Genomic DNA, 24,683 nt, shown 5'->3' on the forward strand with positions numbered 1-24,683 from the left:
TTGTAGTTAGAACTCAACTTTATTGTTACAACCAATTTTTATTTACAGAATATAAATCTCTTCAAAAAGATACATTCCTTCATTTAATCAATGGTAAAAAGCCTTATTAAACAGAAATAATGCCTAAACATCACATATTTAAACAGAAATACAAACAGCTTCATTAGAAGTTTATGAACATATAGTAACAATGTGTTTTTTATGTAAGCAGTTACATGAATGGGGCTTTTTTCTTCACTGCCAACCCCATTTTATCCACAGAACAAATTTTACTTAAATTAACAGTAGTAAAGTGTAAAAATTAAATTTTAAACATGAAAATATGAAACAAAAAACAGGAAGTATCTTCATTACCAAACAGATTAACAAATTCTCAGACACTCAGATACTTTCTGAGGCCTTTCAAAACACCTACATCAAAAGTTGCATTCATTTGAGAGGTATCAATACATTTTCAGTGCTGAGACTACTTGTAGCACTTACAGTATATACAAAGCAGCATTATACTACTATGGTTCACATTTGATAAACACAAATTTAAGCTTTATGCCACCATTTCCCAGTTCACCATACAGCTAATGCAATGACAGTTATTCATTTCATTTTTTTCTTCTGAAATTAAACAAGTAAATTATCATTTAATCGCATGGCATAATGGCATGTCTTCATAATAGTATATGTTAAAATTCAAATACTTCATATCATGGAAACTTGACCTAGTTGTATAAAGGCTCCTAAATACAGTACAGTAAAAAAGGTTCCTCTTTGCAGATTCCATTAATTTATAGTCACTTTAGTACAGATAAATACAAGAAACTACAGATTGGACAATAAAAATGTCAGTGTGTCACTACCTATAATTAAGTAGCAACATACCACAACCACAGCAAGTAAACACTCTCATCTCCTCCACTGAGGTCTTTTCCAGGTCACAGGAGCTAATCTGCATGGATACCACTGGGTTTTATCCTATCTCTGAAAGTTCCTTTATTGCGTTTTGAAATTTAATAAATGGAACTGCCTATAATTCCAATGGTTCAGTTCTTTTTCTTACTCTTTCATTAAAGTACAATATTTAATGTTTCCAATTTTTTATAGAGATAGGAGTATTAGAATGATTAATGGTATTAGAAATATTACTAGGTAAGATGTCGATCAAAAAACTGGGTTGAGTATTTTAGAGAGTATGAAAAGCTATAGGATTCACAATGAACACAGATATAATGATATTTTAACTCTGGTGTTTTATAACATCATTAGTATACCAAATGAATAAAGAAGGGCAAAAAAATTTCAGGAAAGAAACCTACAAAAACTTGAATTTTGATGCCTTAAATTTATAGTGTTTATAAGCATTGTCACTTTTTTCAATCCAAATAGTTCATTCCATTTCAAATTATAATCCAGAAATGAAAATTTTGTGTAAAAACTGTTCTGAAAGATCAAATTCATTATGGAATATATCCTCTTAGTTTTAGTTTTCAAGTATTCAAGTAATGCAAAACCAAGTATTTTTTGTTATAGTAACACATTTATAGGCTGAGCTTAAAAGATGGGGAAAAATTGATTTAAAATAACTGATACTTTTTTCTGTCCAAAGACATCAAGCCCAAACATGACACTATAATCGCACAATTGGTATGTAAAAGGGGGAAAAAAAGTAATTCACTGTAACAAAAAAGAATAATAATAAAAAAAGAATCAAAGCCAGATTGCCTTAATATGTTACTAAATTCACAATAAAAGGACATTCTAAAATCTAATAGACTAGAGAAAATCCAGAGCAAATCAATTTTGAAATAAAGATAAAGCTGTTTTACCACATACTTAAAATACTTTTTCCTCTGTGAATAATAACTACTACCATTTGCCTTCTGTGTAAAGTAGTGCAAGTTGCTGCCAATAACAAAATTCTTCTAGCATAAAGCATTGTTAACTTTGTCTATCAAGTGAATGACTGATTAATATCAAAAGTCTAAGTCTATATCACTTTGGAATGCAGTATAAAATGCTTATTAAAAACAATTTAAAGCAGAAAATCAAGGTATTATTTTCATTTATGTTATGAAGAAAGAAATTCATAAAATGGTACAGAAGGCTTCTGTGCAATATAAAAAAGAAACACTTGTATAATTTTAAAAGTGAAGGCTTTTTAACTTTTATTTGAAAGTGGAAGAAACTTTTTTCTTTAAATATGGAAGTTGTAGTTACAAATATTTATGAAGTTAAATATTTTTACTTCAGCAAAAATGGAAATAGCTGTCATTAAAAGATTATTTATGTCTTTTAATGACAACTAGAATGAACAACTTTAAATTTAGAGAAGTCATCTGAGATATGCTTAAATTGAACTAAGAGCTATTATCTGTAATATTTGCATATATGGGATTTAGATTCACATCGATATATAAAATTTCAAGGTGTTTTTTTGTAGAAAAAGGTTAACAACCCTGAAAAATAGAAAATGGTAATACTTCAGTTTGCAATCATTAAATTATATTTTTAATGTCTTTTAGCTTAGAATCATGACTTAAAGAATGAAGTTCTACTATTGTAACAGTGTATGAATTCACTGCTTCCAGAAATCTAACCTCACAAAACTAACGGCTGACTAAAAAATGATGAAAAATCTTATTAGGCACTGAGAGGCTAAATAAATAAGTACTGACATTGACCAAAGCCCATAAACCCTATTTCCAGTTCCTGTGATCTCACTGTGTAGCCAGAACTGTTGGCTATTTCTAGTCTAAAACCAACAAGCTGGATCATTTCCTTACAGAAAAATTTCTACACAGGGGAAGATAATGCAAAACAATACACAATCTCATATGCAAGATACAATTCACACTAATTTACAAATTTTTATTTACACTGTTTTATATACATTCCAGGCAGACCTAGTTGATGAGTTTTGTGCTCATATTGATCTCAGATGACCATGTGAACAGTATAATTTACTACCACGGCTCTTTGATTTCCAGAAAATGGTGGTAGCATGGGGTTAGGAGAGAAAAATCATTACTGGTCAGGTAAGATCATACAAACGAAGTGGGGGAGAAGGGGGGAAATTGTGGAATTTTGCTTGTAAAAGCATCCAGGCCACTATGGTCTATTGACTAACACTGAATATACATGAATGCCACATCTAACAGCCGTTTTCATATATACAAAATGAGCTTACTACTAGTTTTTAGGTAAGGCATTCAAGTTTCTCAGCTGAACATAAAAAGGCAACAGACATCTCAGCAAGCCAAAGGACAAACTTTAAGAGGGATGATTTTAGAGCGCTGTTGAGATTTACCCTCCCTTTAGAATCCCTTAAATGGTCAACATAAAGGGAAGCAATTTTGAACCCTATTGCTAGCCTGCACCATGATCCCAAAAACCTATACAGGAAGTAGAGACATCACAACACCCAAAATCTGGCGAAAGAGTGGGAGAAATACATTAAATATTTTATTTTGTTCCCAAGATCCAATGTATATTCCCAGGGCTAAAGTGGGAAACTTTACTCCTGGTTACATTCATTTCTATATGAATTGCTCTAAAACACAATAGTGTCACAGCTAGTAGCTATGCACAGTCTATTAGCAATGGCTCAGTGAATCTCTATTCATAATAGTTTGAAGAATACAGAGCAAGGTAGAAAAACTATCTTCTTTCCTCCCGTAGTTGTATAAGATATACACTACTGAACTTTTGAAGGCAGAAAGGAAAAAAAGAAAAAGAAAAAAAAAGTCAAGATACCACATATTATTTATCTGTTCTATGAGAATGTTCTAACCATAGAAAAAATTCCACCAAAAACAAATTTTCAAGTTTATGCTACTATTATAAAAAGGTACTAATTATTTAACTGATTCTATTCACATAATCAACTAGACAAACTCTACTGATCTTACAGTAATATGGTTTATACAAACAAAAGTGAACATTTATAATATTGGGGAGGTAGAAACCAAATCTTGGTCTAACACTGTTATAGATACAAACGTATTTTAAGATTCTATGTATGTAACTAGAATTTACCATTTAAAATGGCCTTTAAGTGTTCCTACTTACTTCATTAGCTTTAAAAATCTTGAGATAATCCAAGTATTTTTTAAAGCACTTGTCTGAGAATGTAAGTCATTTGGAATAATACGTCAGACTCCCAGAAGATTTCTCAGAGGATAAATTTGTAGTTGCATATTTTGAATATGCAGATCCAGTAAGCCAACTTTGTACATGGGCACTTATGTGTCCAAAGTGCAAAGCTTGTCAGACTAATTTTCTAAGTAAAGTTAATCGTGACTGCTCAACTATGCAGAGCAGATGTCAAAACCTGAAACCTACTTATCTATACCAAAGATCTAACTTGCTTCCATATAATAACTGCCTCCCTCTCACCCCTAAACACAAGACATAAAAACAATAACAAGAGAAATAAAAACAAACAGCAGAAGCCCTCCCCATGACTATTTCTGCTTAATTCACATTTTGTTATTTGTCAGATTTTAAGTGTACAAGATAAGCGTCCTAAATGTTCCTTATTTAATTCTTTAACTGCCTCAACATATTACTTTGAATTTACATGTGTCAAGTAATCATCACTTTAAAGACAAGGAACCAAACTAAAACATGAAACTAAAATGTAAGGAATGAATCGGTAAAAAAGAATTAACCTAAATAATAATTTCTTATTTTCGAGTATGATAAACTTTGGATATTTGTATACAAAGCAGTACTAGCAACTATTAAATAATCAAAAACACAGAGCATCTCAATAAGTAAAACAAAATTTTTGGTTAGAAATAATTTGATACAGTAAAATTTTAAAAACTGAAACTAGTAACATATGACCATATTTAGCACTTAAAAACATTATTTAATACAGGTTTTGGTAACATTAATTCATACTTATTCCAGGATTATATGGTAAATATTTATATTTATACTGCCAGACTATGTAGAAAGAGGGGGAGTTAAGTCCAAGTTATAGTCCCCCCAAAAGAAATGCTTTCTAATATTCAACTCAACAAGATGTACCACCAACAGAGACTGAGTGAGTGTATTTCACCCTCCTAAACAGATATTTTTTACATGAGCATCCTAAGTTATCTACATCAGTCAATGACTGGCATTTCAAGAATAAATGATTCATTTTACTTACAGTGCATCAAGATTAAAAGGTTACACTGAACAACTAGAATGTTTACTAAAATTAATCTTATTAAAGTAAAACTTAAAGAAAAGGTATCTGGAACATTTTCATTGCTTATACTCAACAAACAGATGAAACAGATGAAAACAGTCACAGAATCAGGTTAAATTTATAATAAATAATTCACATAAAACATAGATTAAATTATCAAAGAAAGGCTTAAACTGACATCTTTATGTCTTTTGCAGATTTTATAAATTTCTAGTCCACCACATACTGATGGGCAGTAGGTATATTTCTTGACATCAGTCTATTTAAAAAATAGAATGATTGTTTAGAGGCATAATTTGTAAAGCAAGATAACCAAATTAAATAACAGAATTTTAACAAATATCAGCTTTTTGGAATTTCTTAAGAAAAGATTCAGAAGCACTGCTCAGGTCCTTCAGAATAATTAAATCTCTTCTTTACTCAGGCACTTTCAATGCAGTAACCTCAGGCTTCATTTTAAAGTACTGGTTAAAACGAACAATTGCATACCTAGTGAGAAAAACAACAACAAAATTAGTCATGGTTTATAAACTTATACTTCTACTCACTCTTCTTAACTTTTTTTTTAAGGAAGATTTTCAAAGGATGTATTTTTAGTTTATTGCACCACCTACTGGACACTTTCCTAACACTGCGCACACTTAACAGCTTACAGCAGATTTCTTCACAGACCAATTATTAAACGTATGCAGCTTTTATAATACTTGACTGAAAGTGTTAACTGCAATGTTCCCTATGAATTCTAAACATTAATTCAAACAAAAGAAGAGATAAATGTAATTCATTTAATAATATTTAACTTACCCAAGGAAATCAAACTCAATAGTGGAGTATTTGGCTTGAATCAAAGCCCACAATCCCCAAAAGAAATGAGAAGCCTTAAAATAAGGAAAGAAAAATTAAGAATTATGATAATGCACTTATTTTAAAACAAATGCTTTAGAGCAAATGTCAAATTGTTCATTTTGTCTTCTTCATAGACTCCAGGCATGATTATTTTCGTTCTTGCTATTAATTTTATATAAAATCCATACCATATTAGTTACTTGGTGGCTATAGATGACTTTCATCCATAACAAAAGAGGTTATGGTAAATTATAATCACCTAAAAAATGGAGCCCAATTTCTGTGACTTGTTTTTTTATAAAGCAGAGCTTAGCATTAGCACTGATACAGGTTATTTTTAATAGTTATAACTGCCAACAGGCTTTCCAATAACATGTTATTTTCAAAGGCCTTTGTTTCCTGACATAAAAATATAAACAAAAAAGGAAATCTATATCTCAGAAATAATAAATATATTTAAATGTGAAAAATGTTCTAGGGGATGAGAAACATCTGAAAACCATTTTATTGACTTGATTCTGCATAATGGACCACAATATACAAGGGGGACCCCAAAAAACTCAGAATTATCTTTTGGAGGAAGGTCCCTTGTAGTACACTCTGAATTTGTCCCTCCAGATTAAACAGTTAACCAGTTTTTGTCTGGAAGTCTTGAAAAGGCTGTGTGACAATTTGCGGAAGAAACATTCCAAGCTGTGACAAACAGGTGACTGGTTCTTCCACCATGACAACGTATAGGCCCACACCATGCTGAGTGCTCACCAGTTTTTGAGCCAAAATGCCACTAACCCCATGCCCCACTCTCCCTATTCGCCCAATCTTGCCTGAGCAACTTGTTTTTTTGTTTCCCCAGATAAAAAAGTCCTCAAATGAAAACATTTTGCCAATGTGGAGAGGTGAAACAAAAAAAATGGCAGAAGCACTAAAAGGTATCAAAATTGATGAGTTCAAAAACTGTTTTGAAAGTTTGGGATCTGAAAAAGCATCCTGATAGGTGTACTGCATCAAATGAAGAAGACTTTAAATTGAATGAAGTTTAAACATGTAAGAATACACAACTTTTTATAAATAAATTCCATGGTTTTCCTGATTCCTCTCATAGAATAACTGACACCTTACTTACGTCAAGAAAAATATGGGTCTTACAAGCTTACAGGGAAATAATTGTGTAATTAGCATCTGTAGAATAACTGTATATGCTTTACAATCTATTTTCAGTTAAACATGGTAATATTTCAAAACTCTGTTACTTCTTAAGAAACACTTTAACAATTCTAACGAGAAATACTCTAAGTAGAAAAAAAGTAAAGAGAAAGTTTTTGTTTCAGCTAATTTCACTATTAGTAACAACAAAAGGGCTCTAAGAAAAAAATTCTCAATAGCTGTGACCTTGGTATTTTAAAAACCCTTATTTGGTAGGTGAAGCAGTACAATACACCAGAAAGAATCCTTAATTTGAATTACAAGATGCAGAGGTTCAAGTTCAGGCTCTGCTTTGGTAACCTTTAAGTCACAAATATTTAGTGTCAGATCTATCATTTATATGATGGAAATATTATTAGCTATTCTGTATTCTATGCAGGATTGTTTTAAAGACTAATGGAAATAATATATGTAAAAAAATGCTTTCAATCTAAAGATCTCTAAAAAGAATTTTGCTGTAAAGAGGTTGCTTGAGCCCAGGAGTTTGAGGCCAGTCTGGGCAAACAGTGAGACTCCTTTTATTGGGGGGGAGGAGAAGGCAAGTGGGGTGGTGCACGCCTGCAGTCCCAGCTTCAGAAAGCCAGGGCCAGAGGATGGCTTAAGACCAGGAGTTCCAGGCTGCAGAGAGCTACAATCCCACCACTGCACTTCAGCTGGGGCAACAGCGCAAGGTCATCTCTCTCTCTCTCTCATACTCTACACACACACACACACACACACACACACACACACACACACACACACACAAAATATAACTTTCTATCAAATACAGGTGTAGAAAAGAACAAACAAGGTAGTAAAGAATAAACAGCTAAAGTCACTTGCACATGAAGCATAATGGTTTAATTAAAAAACAAACAAACAAACAAACAGGTTCTGGAATGCGATTTTGAGCACTTAAGTCTTTCCATGACTTTGTTTCCTCATCTGTAAAATGTAGGTAGTAACAGTACCTACACCAGGGCCAGGTGCAGTGGCTAACACCTGTAATCCTAGCACTTTGGGAGGCCAAGGTGGGAGAATTACTTGAGCCTAGGAGTTAGAGATCAGCCTAGGCAACATAGCAAGACCTCATGTCTACAAAAAACCCCCCAAAAGTTAGTCAGGTGTGTGGTGCATGCCTATAGTCCCAATTATTTGGGAGGTTGAGGCGGAAGGATCACCTGAGCCCAAGATGTTGAACTATGATGAGCTATCATCAATAAAATGTTAGCTACGGTTGTTATATAAAGTTGGAATGATAAAAATGATAGATTTTTAAAAATGATCTTCATTATACCTAAGAAGTATCTTAGGTATTGAGAAATAGGATTATAAAATTTCTTTTGAAAGTCTAAATCAGAGTTTCTGAAAATAGTCCATGAACCCATGAGAGGTTTCTGAGGCCCAAAACTAATTTCATGATAATACTAAAAAGTTACTTGTCTTTTTGATAATGCTAAATATTTGCACTGATGGTTCAAAAGCAATGGAGGGTGAAGCTACTGGTGACTTAATGTAAGCTAAGGAAGTGGCAGCAAAGTGTTCTAGTATAATAGTGTAATTCTTCACCACCACACAATCACTAAAAAAGGTCTTCTATAAAGTCATTAAAATTATTAATTTTATTAATCCCCATACCCTAGAATACGTGTTGTTCTAAAACTCTATGGGAAACAAAGAACTGAAGACCACATGTTCTCACTCATAAATGGGCTCTGAATATAAATCACATTAGCACAAGGGTGGGATCGGCAGCTGCTGGGCATTGCTAGGAGAGGGAGAAAGGGAGGAAAGCAGGGGACACGTGACAACACAATGGGTACCTGGTCCACTACCAGAGGGAGTGAGAGCCAGTTAGAAACCCAAACTTTGCATGTGTGCAGCCTACTTATTTAGTAAATCCTCATTTGTACCCCACAATTCCATAATAAATTTAAAAAATTTTTAAATAATAAAATAAAATTCTGTGAGACAAAGTAGGAAGTGCACATAAAGCATGTCTACTGCGTACCCAAAGTATAATGGTTGTTCCAGGAAAAGTACTTAGGTAACAGAGTTGTGAATTAAATTTGCACATTTTAAATGGAATGCCATTTTTACTTGAAAAAATGATATACAAACTAGAGTTATCAAATTTGATATTTGGCATATATTTTCTTAAATATAACATAAAAAAGATAACTTGTCATTTCAGTGAAAATAACTGACATTACTTGTTGCCAATGATAAAATCAAGTTTTCAGCCCTAAAATTAGAAACTGAGAAAAGTTGTATTTGATTCTGTGAGCTGAACAGTTTCTCTGTATAGTCTTATAAGCTTTTCTGATGTCACTTGTGATGATATCAATGTATGTGATCTTTTGACACAAGATGTGTCAACATTTGAGAGCTCTATACAACTCAATGAACCAATATTTTCCAAATAACTAGTAATGTCAAAATTTTAAAAATCACATACAGGTAAAAGAATAATTCAAACTGCAAGATAAAACAATAGATTTTAATGTAATACGTTAAAATATTAATTGACTGCAACTAATCTTCTAATGTAATCGAGTAAAAAGTAAACTGATTGCAACTAACCTTTAAGAAACTTCCACTTGCTGAGTTTTGGTATAGTATTAAAAAAGAATGTCCACAATTATCTAAAAAGGCAAAACATTCCTCTTTTCCAACATATGTGTGAAACTATTTTTTAATACACTTCAACTGAAACAATATATCACAACAGATGGAATGCAGACATAAGAATCCAGCTCTGTTCTATTTAGTCAGACATAAAGAAATTTGCAAAAGTATAAAATAATGTCATTCTTCTCACTGTTTTGAAAATTATTCTTTTCATTTTAAAAAATGGTACATATGTTAACATGTAATGAATTTATTTTAAAATATGGATATTTAATAAATATTTTCCAGAGTCACTTGGAATACATCTCAAGTAAGAGGGTATGTTGACAATTAAATTGAATACCAGGTCCAAGTTATTTTAGCCTGGACCATTTATTTTAAAACATGTATACTCTGACCTTATTCAGACTTGCTTTTCCCCTTATCAAAGCAGCTTATGATGTATACATACTGTCTTCTTAATGACAAATAAACAAGAGAAAGAAAACAGTACTTAAGACTCATCTATAAGAAATAAGAGGAATATACAAAAGTATACAGCATGAAACATCACAGAGTATGCAGAAACAAGATGATTCTGCTAAAGCAGAAGTAGGAGGTGGGAAATACAGTAGTAGGAAATAAGACAGAATCCCTTTGAGACTGTGACATCTTATCAGACCCCACATGTGAGAACTTGGGCTGAAATCCCTCTCCTTTCAGGAATGCCGTGTTCAATTTTTCTCAGCTCATATGTGAGTTACTGACCCCAACTAATGGACTTTAAAATATATACAAACCTAAGAGTGTGACATTTTGAGAGCTTTGCTCATGTCAGGCTGCACTTTGTCAGTCATTTTTTCAAATGTGGAGAGTTCAGACCTTGACATGCTTTGGAGCTTTGAAGCCTTGTCCCAACAACACCAGCACCACTCTCTAGCGTAAAGGGACTATAGGTGTCTTCATGGATCCTTCCAGTGTTGGTAAAGCCAGTTTCTCCCAAGAAACTGATCATACAAAAGTACACTTAAACTTTAATCTGATTTTACTTTCCACAGAGGCCTGCTTCCATCCCAGCTGAAAAACTAGATTTTAATAATTTTGGAACTCACTCATTATGTGGTTAATGTTCCTCATCGATTCAGTGTATTCCCTGTGAAATTAGTTCAAGTTGTTCTTTCCCTCTATAAGCAGTGTGAATTTAAGGGGGGGAAATGTTCTTTACGGCAATAAACTGTGTGAGTCATGACATCATACTTTGATAATTTCCTTATTTTCACCATGCAGAACAAAATTGTGTCAAAAAGTCAATGAGAAAACTTTTTAAATTAATGGTAAATACTGTCAAATGCTATGGAAAGATTAAGTAAGATAAGGACTAAAATGTTTATATTGGGCTTTAGAAATTAAGCCTTACCTGAGCTTTTTTATAGTAGTGAAGGAAAAGGCAGACTGCAGTGGTCTGCAGAATGCATGAAAAATAGAGAAAGATCGAGAGTTTCCTTTTATTTCACTCTCATTCTCAATAATTTATACACTCAAACACTTGAGATATGACAGGCACTTTATAATCAGTGGGATGAAATTAAGAATTTGTAAGAGAAGAAGATTAGCTTAAAAAAAAAAAGTTGTGAAAAAGAAAAGAAAATGTATCGAAAGAAAAGTTGATGATCTCAGTGAGGCAGTCATGTGAGAGTGTTCTGCTATACTCTTTTTATCCTGAAGACAGCAATAAAGGCCCTGATGCAACAATGTCACACATCTCAGAAGAGAAAGGTCAAGAAAAGCACACAGAGCAGGGAATCATCAGAATTTTGATAAAATAATAAGAACTGAGACAAAAACTGGCTTAATCAATGAAGGGTTTTTTAACAGTTTCTTAATGAGGAAGAAATAGGGACTTGGTATCAGAACCTGAAAGTATAATGAACTTACTACATACCTTATGTGAAACCATAAGCATATGTAAATTCAGGGGACATGCTAAATTATTTAGAAATATTATTTTAAATGTATTGAAGTTTTGTATTGTCTCTGTCATCTTTTGTCCTTTTTAAAAATCAGACCTTCTACTGAATGTATGACATTTTATGGATATAGTTGTAGCACATTTCATGGAGATTAAAAAAAATATTTAAATCTCATTAAATAAGTTTCCTTACAACTCCAACTTGCTAATAATTTTACATAGAAATGGGTGTTAAATTTTGCCACAAAATGTTACTTTGTAAATCTTATTTGCCCTTCTAAATTATAAGCTTTTGAAAGAATGCACTGTTTAATTCCTTTAAATTTCCAATGTGCTTAGTATCTGATTAATGAATATTTATAAGCAATTGGGTGATCAAATCAGAAGTAATTGTATTTTTCAATACCATGTGTAGGTAAAACCAGTTTCCCAAAATAACATGTTTGACATCATAAAGAGTTTGCAAGATAATACAAGTTAGCTCTCTAATAGCAAATAGTGGGATCAATGACTAAGAGTTTATGAGCTATGTATACTTTATGTGGAAATAAATTCAATGCCTTAGGAGTATGATAAATTAATTTATGGGAAAATACAAATTACAGCAACAATAATATTCCTCTTATTAATACAAAAATTGGCTAAATGGAATATTAAGCTGATTCTGAAGTTCATTAAATGACCTAATGAGACAGAAAACCTTACATTCTCTACTTTAAGGTCATGTTTAAATTGAGTAAATAGAAACAGTAGGTATACTAGAACCAGCTGGAGAGCATGCCATTAATTGAACCAACAGTTCTGCAGAAAATAGACATCAGAACTGCAGGTAAAGTCACATTTCAGCATACCCTCTTACTTGAGATGTATTCCAAGTGACTCTGGAAATATGCTTCTCTTAAGATATTGAAAACAGTACACCTATGAGCCACCACTAGGGTCTGTTTGTAAAGACAACATGGCAAATATTCCCCGTGTCTGTCATATGAAGTTCTATTAAAACTAAAAAGTAGCAGCTAAAATAACTTGAACCTGGTATTCAATTTAATTGTCTAATAACTTAGTTGAAAGCTCATTCTAATGCATCACAGTTTTTTCAAAAGATAATTTTAAAGAGCTAATTTTTAAAAGACAAATGCATATAAAAAGAATTGGGTCTCAAAAATAATAATAAAGCATTAAAACACCAAAGCAGCTGGAAATAACTGCTTATCGAAAGAAAGTCAAAAAGACAAAACACTGGATAAGTCATGAAAAACATAATTCTTATGGTCCTTCCAACCTACTTTTATCACAATAGCATTAAGAAATAGTGATAATACACTGCAGAAAACCTCCTTTCCGATAAAATCTGTCTTTGATGTAAAGAAAGAAAATACACACATTAAAAAAAAAAACAAAAAAACCTTTCACATATTAATCCTAATCCTAACAAGAATCCATTCATTAAATAAATAATTACTGAGTACCTACTATATGGTCAGGGCCTGAGAACATAGTGAATGAAACAAAATTTTTGTCTTTGAAAGCAACACAGTGGGGTAATATAAATTGTAAATAATAATGTTCTTTCATTATTTTGAACAAAGAGTCACAGAGTTTAAATGGAAAATTTTTTATGAGATAAAAATGTAGAAACTTTTAAAATTACTGTAAGAACCTTTCACTAATTGCTCACATTTATACTTACCAATGCAAATTGATTCACTTGAATGAAGAGTATTTCTACTTCCTTTTCTGTAACTTCAGTCCCAAAACCCTTGAATTCTTTGTAGGCTTCAAGGTAAGACCGCAGCCATTGGCCCTGCAATTCTCTGTCTGGATAGAGACTATAGTCTACATCACTCACACCTTTAGGGAATAAAAAAAAAAACACATACTCTTCTGCATATATTAATAATCCCTACCACCACCATTTTTTTAAATTAAAAAAAATTAAAATTCCCTTTTGGCTGGAATACTAGATGTATATTAAGAGTAGTTTCAATCACCTACATCAGAAGCCCAAAATCTCTAATTTAATAGGCACCCCAGAAAATTCTTAAGCACACTAAACATTTGGGGGCACTATCTCAAAACTATAGCTATAAAACTTTTATGACCATGACTCACAGTAAGAAACACATTTTACTGAGACTTCATACATATACTACCTGATATTGAGTTTCACAAAACAATATTTACCCCAATTCTATCTTCCAACTCTGATATTTTCTATTTCTATTATTTTTTCATTCCTTGCTTTTTTTTTTAAAAGGTCATTGCCCCTAATTTCATTTTATAATCTACATTTGAAAAAGACTAACCTAAAAGACAAAGTTCATAATATTTTGCCTAGCACTCAAGGTTATTCACAAGTTGGGCTAAATCTACCTCACTAGTCTTAAAACCTTCTATTCTCCTTCATGAATAAGTACCTTATCTTGAGGTTTTGTTCCCCTTTCCTGCAATGCCCTCCCAAAGTCTACCTAACTTTTAGCTCAATTTTTTTCTCCACAAGTTTTAGCTCAAGTTTTAGCTCAATTTTTTTCTCCACAAAACCATTCAAATTCAAAGATCACTGGAGTTTTCTCTCTTGTATCTACAGCTGTGACTATCTCTATTATTAACATAGTGATATCTCATTATATGCACAGTTGGTTTCCTTGCCTACAGACATGTAATAATATGTATAAGCATATATATGAAGCTATGGCATGTATACTACAAACACATAAATTAAAACTCTTTCCCAAATTAGTTCCCAGTCTGGTAATCTGAAGTATATAAACCTACATGAGTGCATAAAGTTATACAAAATACAAATTCAACAATGTAAAATTCCTACTAAGTATAAACCATCCAGGGACATTTCCTAATCTTTAGTTTTAGAGCATTTCAAGTTTCTAGGCAGTTATATGATGAATTTTACATTAATTTTGCTTATATAAAAAACTAGTGATTTTAGATAAAAGTGATTATAGATTAATGGGGTAAAAAAAAAAAAGTTAACAGTCAACTTTTCAATATTTACAGCCAAAGACCAAAACAAACAAAAAAACCATTGAGCTTTTCTGAATATTTTAGTGAGCAAACATTCCCAAAGTCTGAGTTTATAACAAAAAGAGTAAAAGCTTTTAACTGATTATAAATTAGGTTCTCAGCCGGGTTCAGTGCTCAGTCTGTAATCCCAGCACTTTGGGATGCTGAGGTGACTAGAATTGCCTGAGCCTGCAAGTTCAAGACCAGACTGGGCAACTTGGCAAGACCTCGTCCCTACAATAAATAAAAAATTAGCCAGGTGTGGTAGCGCGTGCCTGTAGTTCCAGCTACTTGGAAGGCTGAGGTGGAAGGCTTGCTGGAGCCCAGCAGGTGGATGCTGGGGTGGCCATAAGTGTGCCACTGCACTCCGGCCTGGGTGACAGAATGAGACTCCAACTCAAAAAAATAAAAAATAAACATTAGGTTCTCATCTTAGTTCTCTGGTATTTAACTGTGACGCTGGTGAGTTACTTTCTTGATTTGTAAAATGGGAATATGACCTTACAGGATTGTTGTAGAGGGGGGAAAAAGCTATTTGTGAAGTATCTTGCACTAAGGCAGGTTTGAACACAAGCCACAATCACTATTTTTCTCCTATTCATTTTTTTTAAATGATGATTAAGAAATAAATTTTGGTCATCTCTTTCCTCCAGCAATAAACAAAAACAAAGAAAAATGATGAGTAGCAAGCGGGAAAATGTTGCTCCTGCTCCTAACTGATCTTTACAAAAAAGAAAAAAAAGATTCTGAAAAAATCATTGTAAAGTTAAGTAAGCCCTTGGGTTTTACCTGCAAATTCATTGAAATGGTTTCCAATATCATATGCCAGGTAGTTGTATCCAGAATATTCATAATCAATGAACTGTACATCACCTATGTGAGACACAAAAACAAAGACATTAAGAAATCACATATAAGACCAGAAAATTCTTATGCTATTTGTAATTAAATAGCTTCCAATATCTTGTCTCATGATATGTGCTTGGTTACATGCACTTCTGAGACAATACAGGGTAAGGCTGTGAATTTTATGGCAATGAGCTTTACAAAATTCAAATTATGTCCCTTGGTCAACAGCTTCTTTGTGAACACCAGTGTGCACTTTATTAAAGAAAAATGAAAATATGATCATTTTCCAAGTTCAAACAAATGCAAAATATGTCTTTCACCACATGGGGGCATCAGTTACTTAAGAACTCAAGCTTAATTAGAAATGAAAATTATGTATTTGAAAATTGTTAATAATCTGTAATATCAATAAAAACAACAGATACTCCAATAAATTTATAAGCTTATCAATATATGGAAATAAAACAAACTTTCAAAGACTTGAATTCTGTAAATCTTGCAATAATGCTATAATATTTGCTGATCAACTTAACAATATCACTAATTTAAGAAGTTAGTAGCTATCATACTCTTACATTTTCCTGGGATGCTACATAACTAAGGTTTCCATATCTGAGTAGCATTAGGGTGGTGGATTTATCTTTTAAAAAGAGCAAAGGTATAGTTTCTTCTAACATTTATAAATTTGGAAAAATTTTAAATAAGCTAAATAGAATCCTATTCTAAATTACTGCTACTTTTGCCACATATATATATGCATGTCATTTTAATGCTCCAAAGATAGGCCCTTTCCTAGGAACATACTGCTACTTATGAATTTTTAATTTTTGAGTACTGAATATTATAAAGGATTTGGCTCAACAAAGATATAGGTCCTGTACAGAACAAGAAAAAAAAAAAAGAGAGAGAGAGAGACATTTAAAAAAAAACCAGAAAACCATAGGTCACTGTCTATACCACGGATCACAAACTCAAAGGCCTACAGGGTAATGGAGTTAAAATGGATACATGAACAGAGATGGCCGTAATAACAGATCTATAAAATGCTTAACACTGCACAGTTACACTGTCTTTTAAACATCAAGATGAAGAAAACTAACTCTTGATCTCTAAACATTGGTATTTATTTCCCATATAAAAACTGCTTTTGAACTATCATGTCTTCATACAAAATTTTAAGTTTAATCTGGAGAGGTATGTTGGTCATACTCAAACACAGAGGACAAAACTTTATATAACCAAAAAATGTTATGGCAAATGTAATGTTCAACATAACAATCTTAAAAAATTTAAATATAATTTTGTTAATATATAATTTTAAACATGTATAAATAAGTAATGTCTTGAACAAAGTGAGAATGATCAAAGTATCATATCCTGGTTATTAAAACCTAATGCATTGTTATAATAAATGTAAGAGTTTAAAATGTTGGTGACAATAAATCACGGCAATTCAACTACTTCAAGTATTACATTCTCACATTCATAGAACATATTCCAAGTCTTACAGTTAATCAAATTACTAAACTGCAGAATGAGAAGTAGGAACATGTTTTAAAATCTATTTTCTAGGAATCATCGAGAGTGAGAGAGTAAAGACCACCATCATGATAAAATACTTGAGGCATAAAAATAAAACCATGAAATCTCATTTTAAAAATAATGACCAGGGGAATTACAAATGTCATATGAAAGTAGGCACTAAATAGTAAACATGCTGTGATCCAATTATGAAAATATTATGCCTAAAGAGAAAATATATATAAAAATAATGAACAAGGGAAAAAAAGATGAATGGAAATACACCAAAACAAAGTGCTTCAATTATTACAGGTGATAGACAAGTGACTTTTTTTTCTTTTATTTTTCTGTTATTTTAAAAATTCTTTACAACAAATATTACTTTTTGGAGGAAAAATGTTATTCTGAAAGAGAATAAGGTGAATTCTGTATATAACACTATCCATAAGAGACTAAACACAACAATTTGGGAGATACTTATCCACCAGCTTTCAGAAAATCAGGATACGAGATCTACGAAGTTGCACAACTGAGCCAAACCTAACAGTTTTAATATATAATTTTTTATACTGCAGCTGTTGATTGCTTTAGCTCTTTAAACACAAATTCTTGTAGAGCTCATATTAAGTTTTACATGCCAATAAAAATACACAGCCCAGTCCTGAAGCTTACTTTTGCCACATAAATAAAAGCTTCAATTTTAATTTTCAAAATTATATTTAGAATTTGGCAAATACAGTTAAAGTGGCAGGTAAAACATGCCTGCTTGTAAAGTAAATACAATTTAATTAAAGCATAGCTCATTTTAACAAACGTTAAAATCTGTTTCAGTACGAAAATTTTAGCAATGACTTTTTGTAGTAACATTAATTCATTACAACTAGCCTTTATTTTTAAATGCTATGTTGAGTTTATAAATTATGAAATTTAAAAAATAAGAAAATGAAGCTAACAAGATACAGATGAGGCTGTTACCAGGCTCCGTGCATGTGAACAAGTGATGCGATAAACCTCCAGTCAGTGCGTTTAAGAAGCACGGGGTGCGCCGCCACATGGCAGCAACAATGGCATACCTAATCTGTAGCAGATGAAGAAAATTTGGCAAACTCACATTGTACAAGACACAAAGCTTAAAAGGAAAAAAAATTTTTTAAAAATCTGCATTGACTATTCCTTTTCAAACTATTGCAAACAAAGTGGAACTCAACCTTAAATTTAATCTTCTGCAATGAAATAAAATGAAAGAAGCCTACTTCTCTTAGGGTGCCAGAAAAATCAAATTACTAGAAAATGATTTCCTATCAACAGAAAATACATTTTTTCCATCTATAAATTTAACTTCTGATTTGTAAAATTTCCCATTGTTTAAAAGAATGTCCACATCACCATTAATAATTAACTAGCTCATATGGCATGACCATCTTGTCAATTCTTTAAGACATGAATTTTTAATTGGGGTTTCAAGGATGGAAAGGCAATGAAGAAGACAATGAGAAGACAATGAGAATGCTCCCTAAAATTTTATGTGTATGTGTATTTTCTAAGGAGATTCTCAATTTTCTAGATTCTCAAAAGATCCCTGATCTATAAAAGTAAAGAACCACTATTTTAAGGTATATGACTGTTATTTTATGTATCCTTATATAATTAGCACAATGATAAGAATGTAATGGGTAAAGCATTAATTAATGAATAAAACTGTACTTTTAATTTTCAAAAGCTAGTTTGTTTTTTATTACTGTATTTCTTGCACAGCTTCACTACAGCAATAAAATCCACACACTACCATTCAAATCTAAATCTACCAATTTTTAAAGCACTTTAAAACCAAAAAATAACGTATTATCTATGGTTATATAATTATCACATGATATGTTTGCCAGGATGCCTTTATTTTATTGTTAGAAGAAAAGGGGAACAATGAAAAGCAAAACAGTCAAGATGAGAACCTGAAAATCCTTCCAACTTACCCTACTTGTTCTGCATTGTTAGGTAGATGCAAAGAGAACAATGAGAAAACTAACTATAATCATACTAATGTCAGAAAAATGTTTTCTCTTCTCTCTGTTATACAGAAAAAAGCAGGGAGTGGGAAACTTTCCCTTCATTTCTCCCTCTGGTGTCCAGTAGTACTCTGTACATCATCACCATAGCACTCATCGTAAGTATTTGTTTAGTGATCTGACTCCTCTGCTACATAATACATGATCTCCTGGGAGGAAAATAAACCTCTTTCTTCTTTCATCATGCGATCCAGAGTAATTGCTAGCACACGGAATATTCAAATGCTAGTGGAATAAATGAAGATTTTGCAGAGAATGCTGAGACATAATAATAACACATGTTTGGAGTTGGGGAGGAGACAAAACAAGCATGAAATAATAAAGAAAGAAATGTGGCATTTCTGACATTCTTATTAAAATATATGACTGAACACATAGTAGGTCAAATGCATAAGTGGAAAAAGCAACAACACTTAAACTGGCAGATGTTTAGGTCACTCAAATGCTATTTTAAGTCACTTTTCTTTAATAGTTCAGGTTTTTACAACCTTTTGACATTTAAGCTATTTTATTACCTGACTTAGGGATAGTTTATTTTCTGCTAACTAGTGGTCTATCTAGAATACAAATTAAAATACAGTTAAAGATTATCCTTCATTAAAAAAACTCCATCATGAAAAATATAGGTTACTAAACACAAAAATGAATTTGCATTTGAATTTTAAAATAAAGCTAATAAAACTCTTCTTAAGTATTAAAATATCAATAAAATAATCACAACTACACCAATGCATTCTCACAAATAATAATAGTAATAGAGTGGATAAGATTTAGGGTCAATCAAATAACTAGGAATGGTGACTCATTCATTTTCTATTAAGACTGTAAAATTCTTTTTAAAAAAAGAAAAAAAAAGGTTTATTCTTTAATTCCCAGGAAAAGCTTTCCTTTTCTTCAACTCATTTGTATTTCCTTAAAAAGCTACAAATCAGGTGTAGTTTGCTAACAGAAAAAATAAAGTGATCATCGTTCCTAAAATTTAAAGTTATATATTAGATATTTATATGTATGAGCTTTTAAGAAGAAACGGGAAGAGTAAGAGAAAACAATCACAAAAAGTCATCAGAACTTAAGACATGAGACTGCAATCTCAAAAGTTTTAGGAATTACTTTACGTGTCAGCAGTTAAAGGATTAGTTGAAATTAAAATATTAGATTTAAAATCAGTTAGACAATAAGCAATATTACAATTTGTTCTACTTAGTATAAAGTCTATAAAATTAATGATTTATTTAAAAGTTAACTGGTAAGTCCTATAGTTCCATAGCAAGAACCACTGCTCTTAGTTTTCTTACTACATATCAAATTCTATCATCATATCATTAAGTATTATTTTCTTACCTTTAGGATGTCATTTCACTGAAGGCAAGGAATGGGCCGCTGTTTACCAATCACCTAAACTCCTGGCACTATCTTTTCAAAAATCTTGACAGCTACCATCAACTTCAGAAAGGAAGCTCAACTCTTCTCCCACATTCCTGTGTCCTGTCAACTGGCATGGTGAAAGCAGGTAGAAGCAGTTTTTCTTCCTGCAATGCCTACCAGTTCCTGTAACATTCGCATGTGAAAATGCCTACAAACTGCAGGGTGCTCATAGTCTGTTATGTGTGTATGAATGTGTAGATATGAATACATATACCCATACATATAATTTTTAATTCTAAATCATAAGTTATAGCTAAGATAGAAACTATAAGTTGCACTTAAAAACAAACTACATTGTCATGTCATACCTATGAGTCATAATTTCCTAGTTATAGGACATAACTTTCTGATCTATAATAACCATTTTTCACCTTTTTAGGATCAGATACATTTTATAAAATGATGCTTAATACAAGGGTTGGCAAACTATGTATGTTCAGCCCAAATTCAACCTCCACCTGTTTTAGGGAATAACACTTTGTTGGAACACAGTCACTCTCATTTATTTATATGCAATACTGTCTTGACTGTGTTCATTCCACAACAAAGCTGAAGAATTGCAACGGAGACTATATAGTCCACAAAGCCTAAAAGATGTATTTCCTAGCCCTTTACAGAAAAAGTTTGCCAATACCCATCTTAGTATAACAGCTACAACAAAGAGTGGCTAAGTAAAGTACTTGGTCCAGTGCTATATATTTTATATGAATTATCTAAAATCTCGACAGCAACTGTCTGAAGTAGATATTATCTCTCAGTTAGAAATAAAGCAAAATGAAGTTCTAGACTTTCACAGTACAAGAATTGCCCCAGAATCTGTTAAACACACATTTCTAAGCATATCTAAGGAATTCTAGTTCAATGGGTCTTGGAAAGAGCCTAGAAATCTGCAGTTTTCCGAGTACCGTAGGTGATTCTGAGGTAAATAATCAAGAAGTCTTTATGTGATTCTTGTCTAACACAACTTACTTCTGTAAGTGACTGGGTAGGGATCTGAAGCCAAGTGTGCTTGGTTCTAAGAATCCATACTCTTTCTTATTTCTCTTATTTGTAACTAAGCTTTAAATACATCTGCTTTTAAGAGTAACTTAGATATTTCTAGTTAATATATACAAAGTCTAAGTTTTTATGGTTTAAAAATATATGCAGAGATGTCAACATGATCCAGCATAAATTTGTGAAGTTGGCCTAAAACACGTATTTCTGAGAAATTATGGGTCTAACAGATACTACAGGCAAACATGAGCTTAATGATGTCAAGGCCAGTCTCTTTGCTTTCATTTTACTATTTTTTATCTATTTGTATCTATTAGTGGGTACACAATAATGAAGCACTAAGCTCAGCCACATGAATGACTAAGAAGTGATAACAAATCAGATGTATTTGTGAATATAATATGCAGCTTAATAAATTGTTCTATGTGGAAATTATCTCAATCTCAAGACTCGATTGGGCTTTTATATACTATGACAAGGTAACCAGTTAAGAAAGTAAATAACTTTGCAGACCGTATTTCTAGTTTTAATTAACCTATTTGAGATCTCTGGTATAAGGTGTTAATGCTACACTACAGTCAATATTACTAAATATTGACTATATTGCCTATTAAATTTACTAAATTTATAGAATTTATGCATTTTAAGTATGAGGCCTGATACTTTCTTCTTTTAACAATATAATACCAGGCCTCATACTTATTACCTTAGCTCCTATTCTGAAACATAATCATAAAACTAGAATAAGCTTTATGCCACACTTTCATCAGTTTTACTTTAACCTGAATTTCATTCTAATCATATTTTCTTAATGCTTGTACTTCAACTACTCACACAAAAATTGATTGTTTTATTTTTAAATGGATGCCATAGGGTCCAAATTAGCCTTCGTAAGAAACATTATAAAACCACTGATAAGGAGAGGGGAGAACAGAACATTTTCATAACTAACACACATACATAACCACAAGGACAAAAAGAAACAAATGGTATAAAATAGACTTCCATAGAAAAGGGCGAATTCTAAAAAACATATCAAAATAGTTACATTTGTGGAAATGTACAGTTTCTTTTTCTGTGTAGGAAAGAAAATTAGACATAAAAGTATGATTCAAGTAACTCTTGGCAAAATAATAATAGTATAATAATAACAAAAACCTTGAAAACTCTTAAAGCCAAATTAAAACAAAAAGATTTTATGTGAAAGCACCGCAACTTTTCATATAGTTAATTAATAGTTTTAGAGATAGGCAACCATTTAAATAAAAAAGGTTAAAATGTTATTTTCTAGTACATAAAACAAAGTAATCTGATTTTTTTGGTCCCTTATTTTTTAGTTTTATAAACAAGTTTATACTGTGAAATGAATATGCAAAAGAAACTTGCAAAACTAAAAACATGAAAGTTTAAAATTATATTCCAAAGGAAATAACAGATTCTCTTTGATTAATCTGCAGTTAAAAATAAAGCTGAGTGTCCACTTCAAATGTAAGATGAAGTCCCTCACTTGAAATTCCATTACATAAAATGTGTTATTAGGTCTTGCACTGAATTTACAAGCTACTATATTGCTTTAATGCTTAACTGATGCACATGTCTCACAAATGGCATTGAGATTTGGTTACTAGTATATAATGTAGTACATATATACAATGGCAATTATATACAGCAAATGGACCATAATACTTAATGTTTTAGGGTATGCCTGAAATTTAAAAAAAATGATTCTACACAAACATTTCAAGACAATTCAAAATAAAGACATTAGTTCAGTATATTTTTGAAAAATCAAATTTTTAAGTCACATTAAAATATCAAATATTAAAAATTATCAAACATGTTTTTGAAAATATGTGCTTAAGGCTACCACCCACTCTGGACAGTGTACCTTTGGTTGGTCTTCTTTAAGTTAAAGTCAGCTACGTATAGTAACAACTTTTATATTAGAATAGTCACAACTTATACTCTAAGAAAGACCATAAAGAGTAATTTAATTATGACCATGTTAATGTGGATTCTTTTGGCTTTAGTATATTCACAAAAGTACACTTTTGATTCAAAATCTGGTCTTCAGCTATAATGCATATCTTCAAAAACTGGTTTCCCATAAAACGCAACAGCTTCATAGTTTCAAACACACGTTTTAAGCTAATACAAATCCTTTAACCAAAATTATATTTTTAAATTTCAATTTAGCATTGAAGAGCAGCTATCATTTAGCAACCAAACCTCAAACCACACTACCTAACAATATAATACAATCCAGTGTTCTTAAGTATAAAAACAGAGAAACTGAATACAGTCAGATATGAACACTCACAAAAAACATACCACCAAAAGGTATCACTGTCTATCTGAAAAAATGTTAAAAACTATCTACCAAAGCTCCCGATTATTAATTTAAAAGATATAAATTTGAGCAACTACAAATAATATTTCCTCTATTTGTGGCTCTCCTTAGCATCAAAATATCGAACAAAACAGTAATGTGAAACCAGGAGACACATTTGTTTTTAATATAACTGTTGTCTTTCCCAACACTTTGAGAAAATTTCTGTATTTACAAAGCAGTGCAATGTCAATTTATTGATTTTCTGTTACCCCCATTACAAGCAGGTACACTTCCAAATCATAAATAACCAAATGGTTTTTACAGTTAAATTTATAAACAAAATCATTTCATCATTTTTAATTTAAAAATCCAACAGAAACCACAAACCTTCTAACAAAACAAATCTAAAAAACACATTTTATACAAATATGTAGAGAACATATATATCCTGACTCATCACAGTTACCAATACTTCATAACCTAAAAGAAAATCTTTAAAGGCTTTTTTGCATATTTTTAATCCTTGTATTTGAATTAAATTTATTTTACTGATACAAAGACCAAAGGACCAATAAAAACAGAAAAAAAAATCAACTTTACTTACTGCTAAGGCCAAATACCTACCTTGTTTCTCATTGTAGATTATATTCTTACACAATAGGTCATTATGGC

General features: G+C 31.6%; 1 protein-coding gene across 1 annotated transcript; it reads right to left on the reverse strand.

The window, feature by feature from the left end:
• Nucleotides 1-24,678, reverse strand: LOC103269027 (ethanolamine kinase 1; the record flags this gene model as incomplete). Its single annotated transcript, XM_008066606.2, has 5 exons — nucleotides 1-5,683; nucleotides 5,999-6,072; nucleotides 13,495-13,655; nucleotides 15,615-15,698; nucleotides 24,636-24,678. Coding segments are annotated over 5 exons (435 nt in total), but the record flags the coding sequence as incomplete, so codon positions are not given.
• Between the last annotated feature and the right edge of the window lie 5 nt (nucleotides 24,679-24,683).

The sequence above is a fragment of the Carlito syrichta genome, unplaced genomic scaffold, assembly GCF_000164805.1.
Source record: "Carlito syrichta isolate Samal-C Ts95f unplaced genomic scaffold, Tarsius_syrichta-2.0.1 Scaffold309022, whole genome shotgun sequence".
NCBI lineage: Eukaryota > Metazoa > Chordata > Mammalia > Primates > Tarsiidae > Carlito > Carlito syrichta.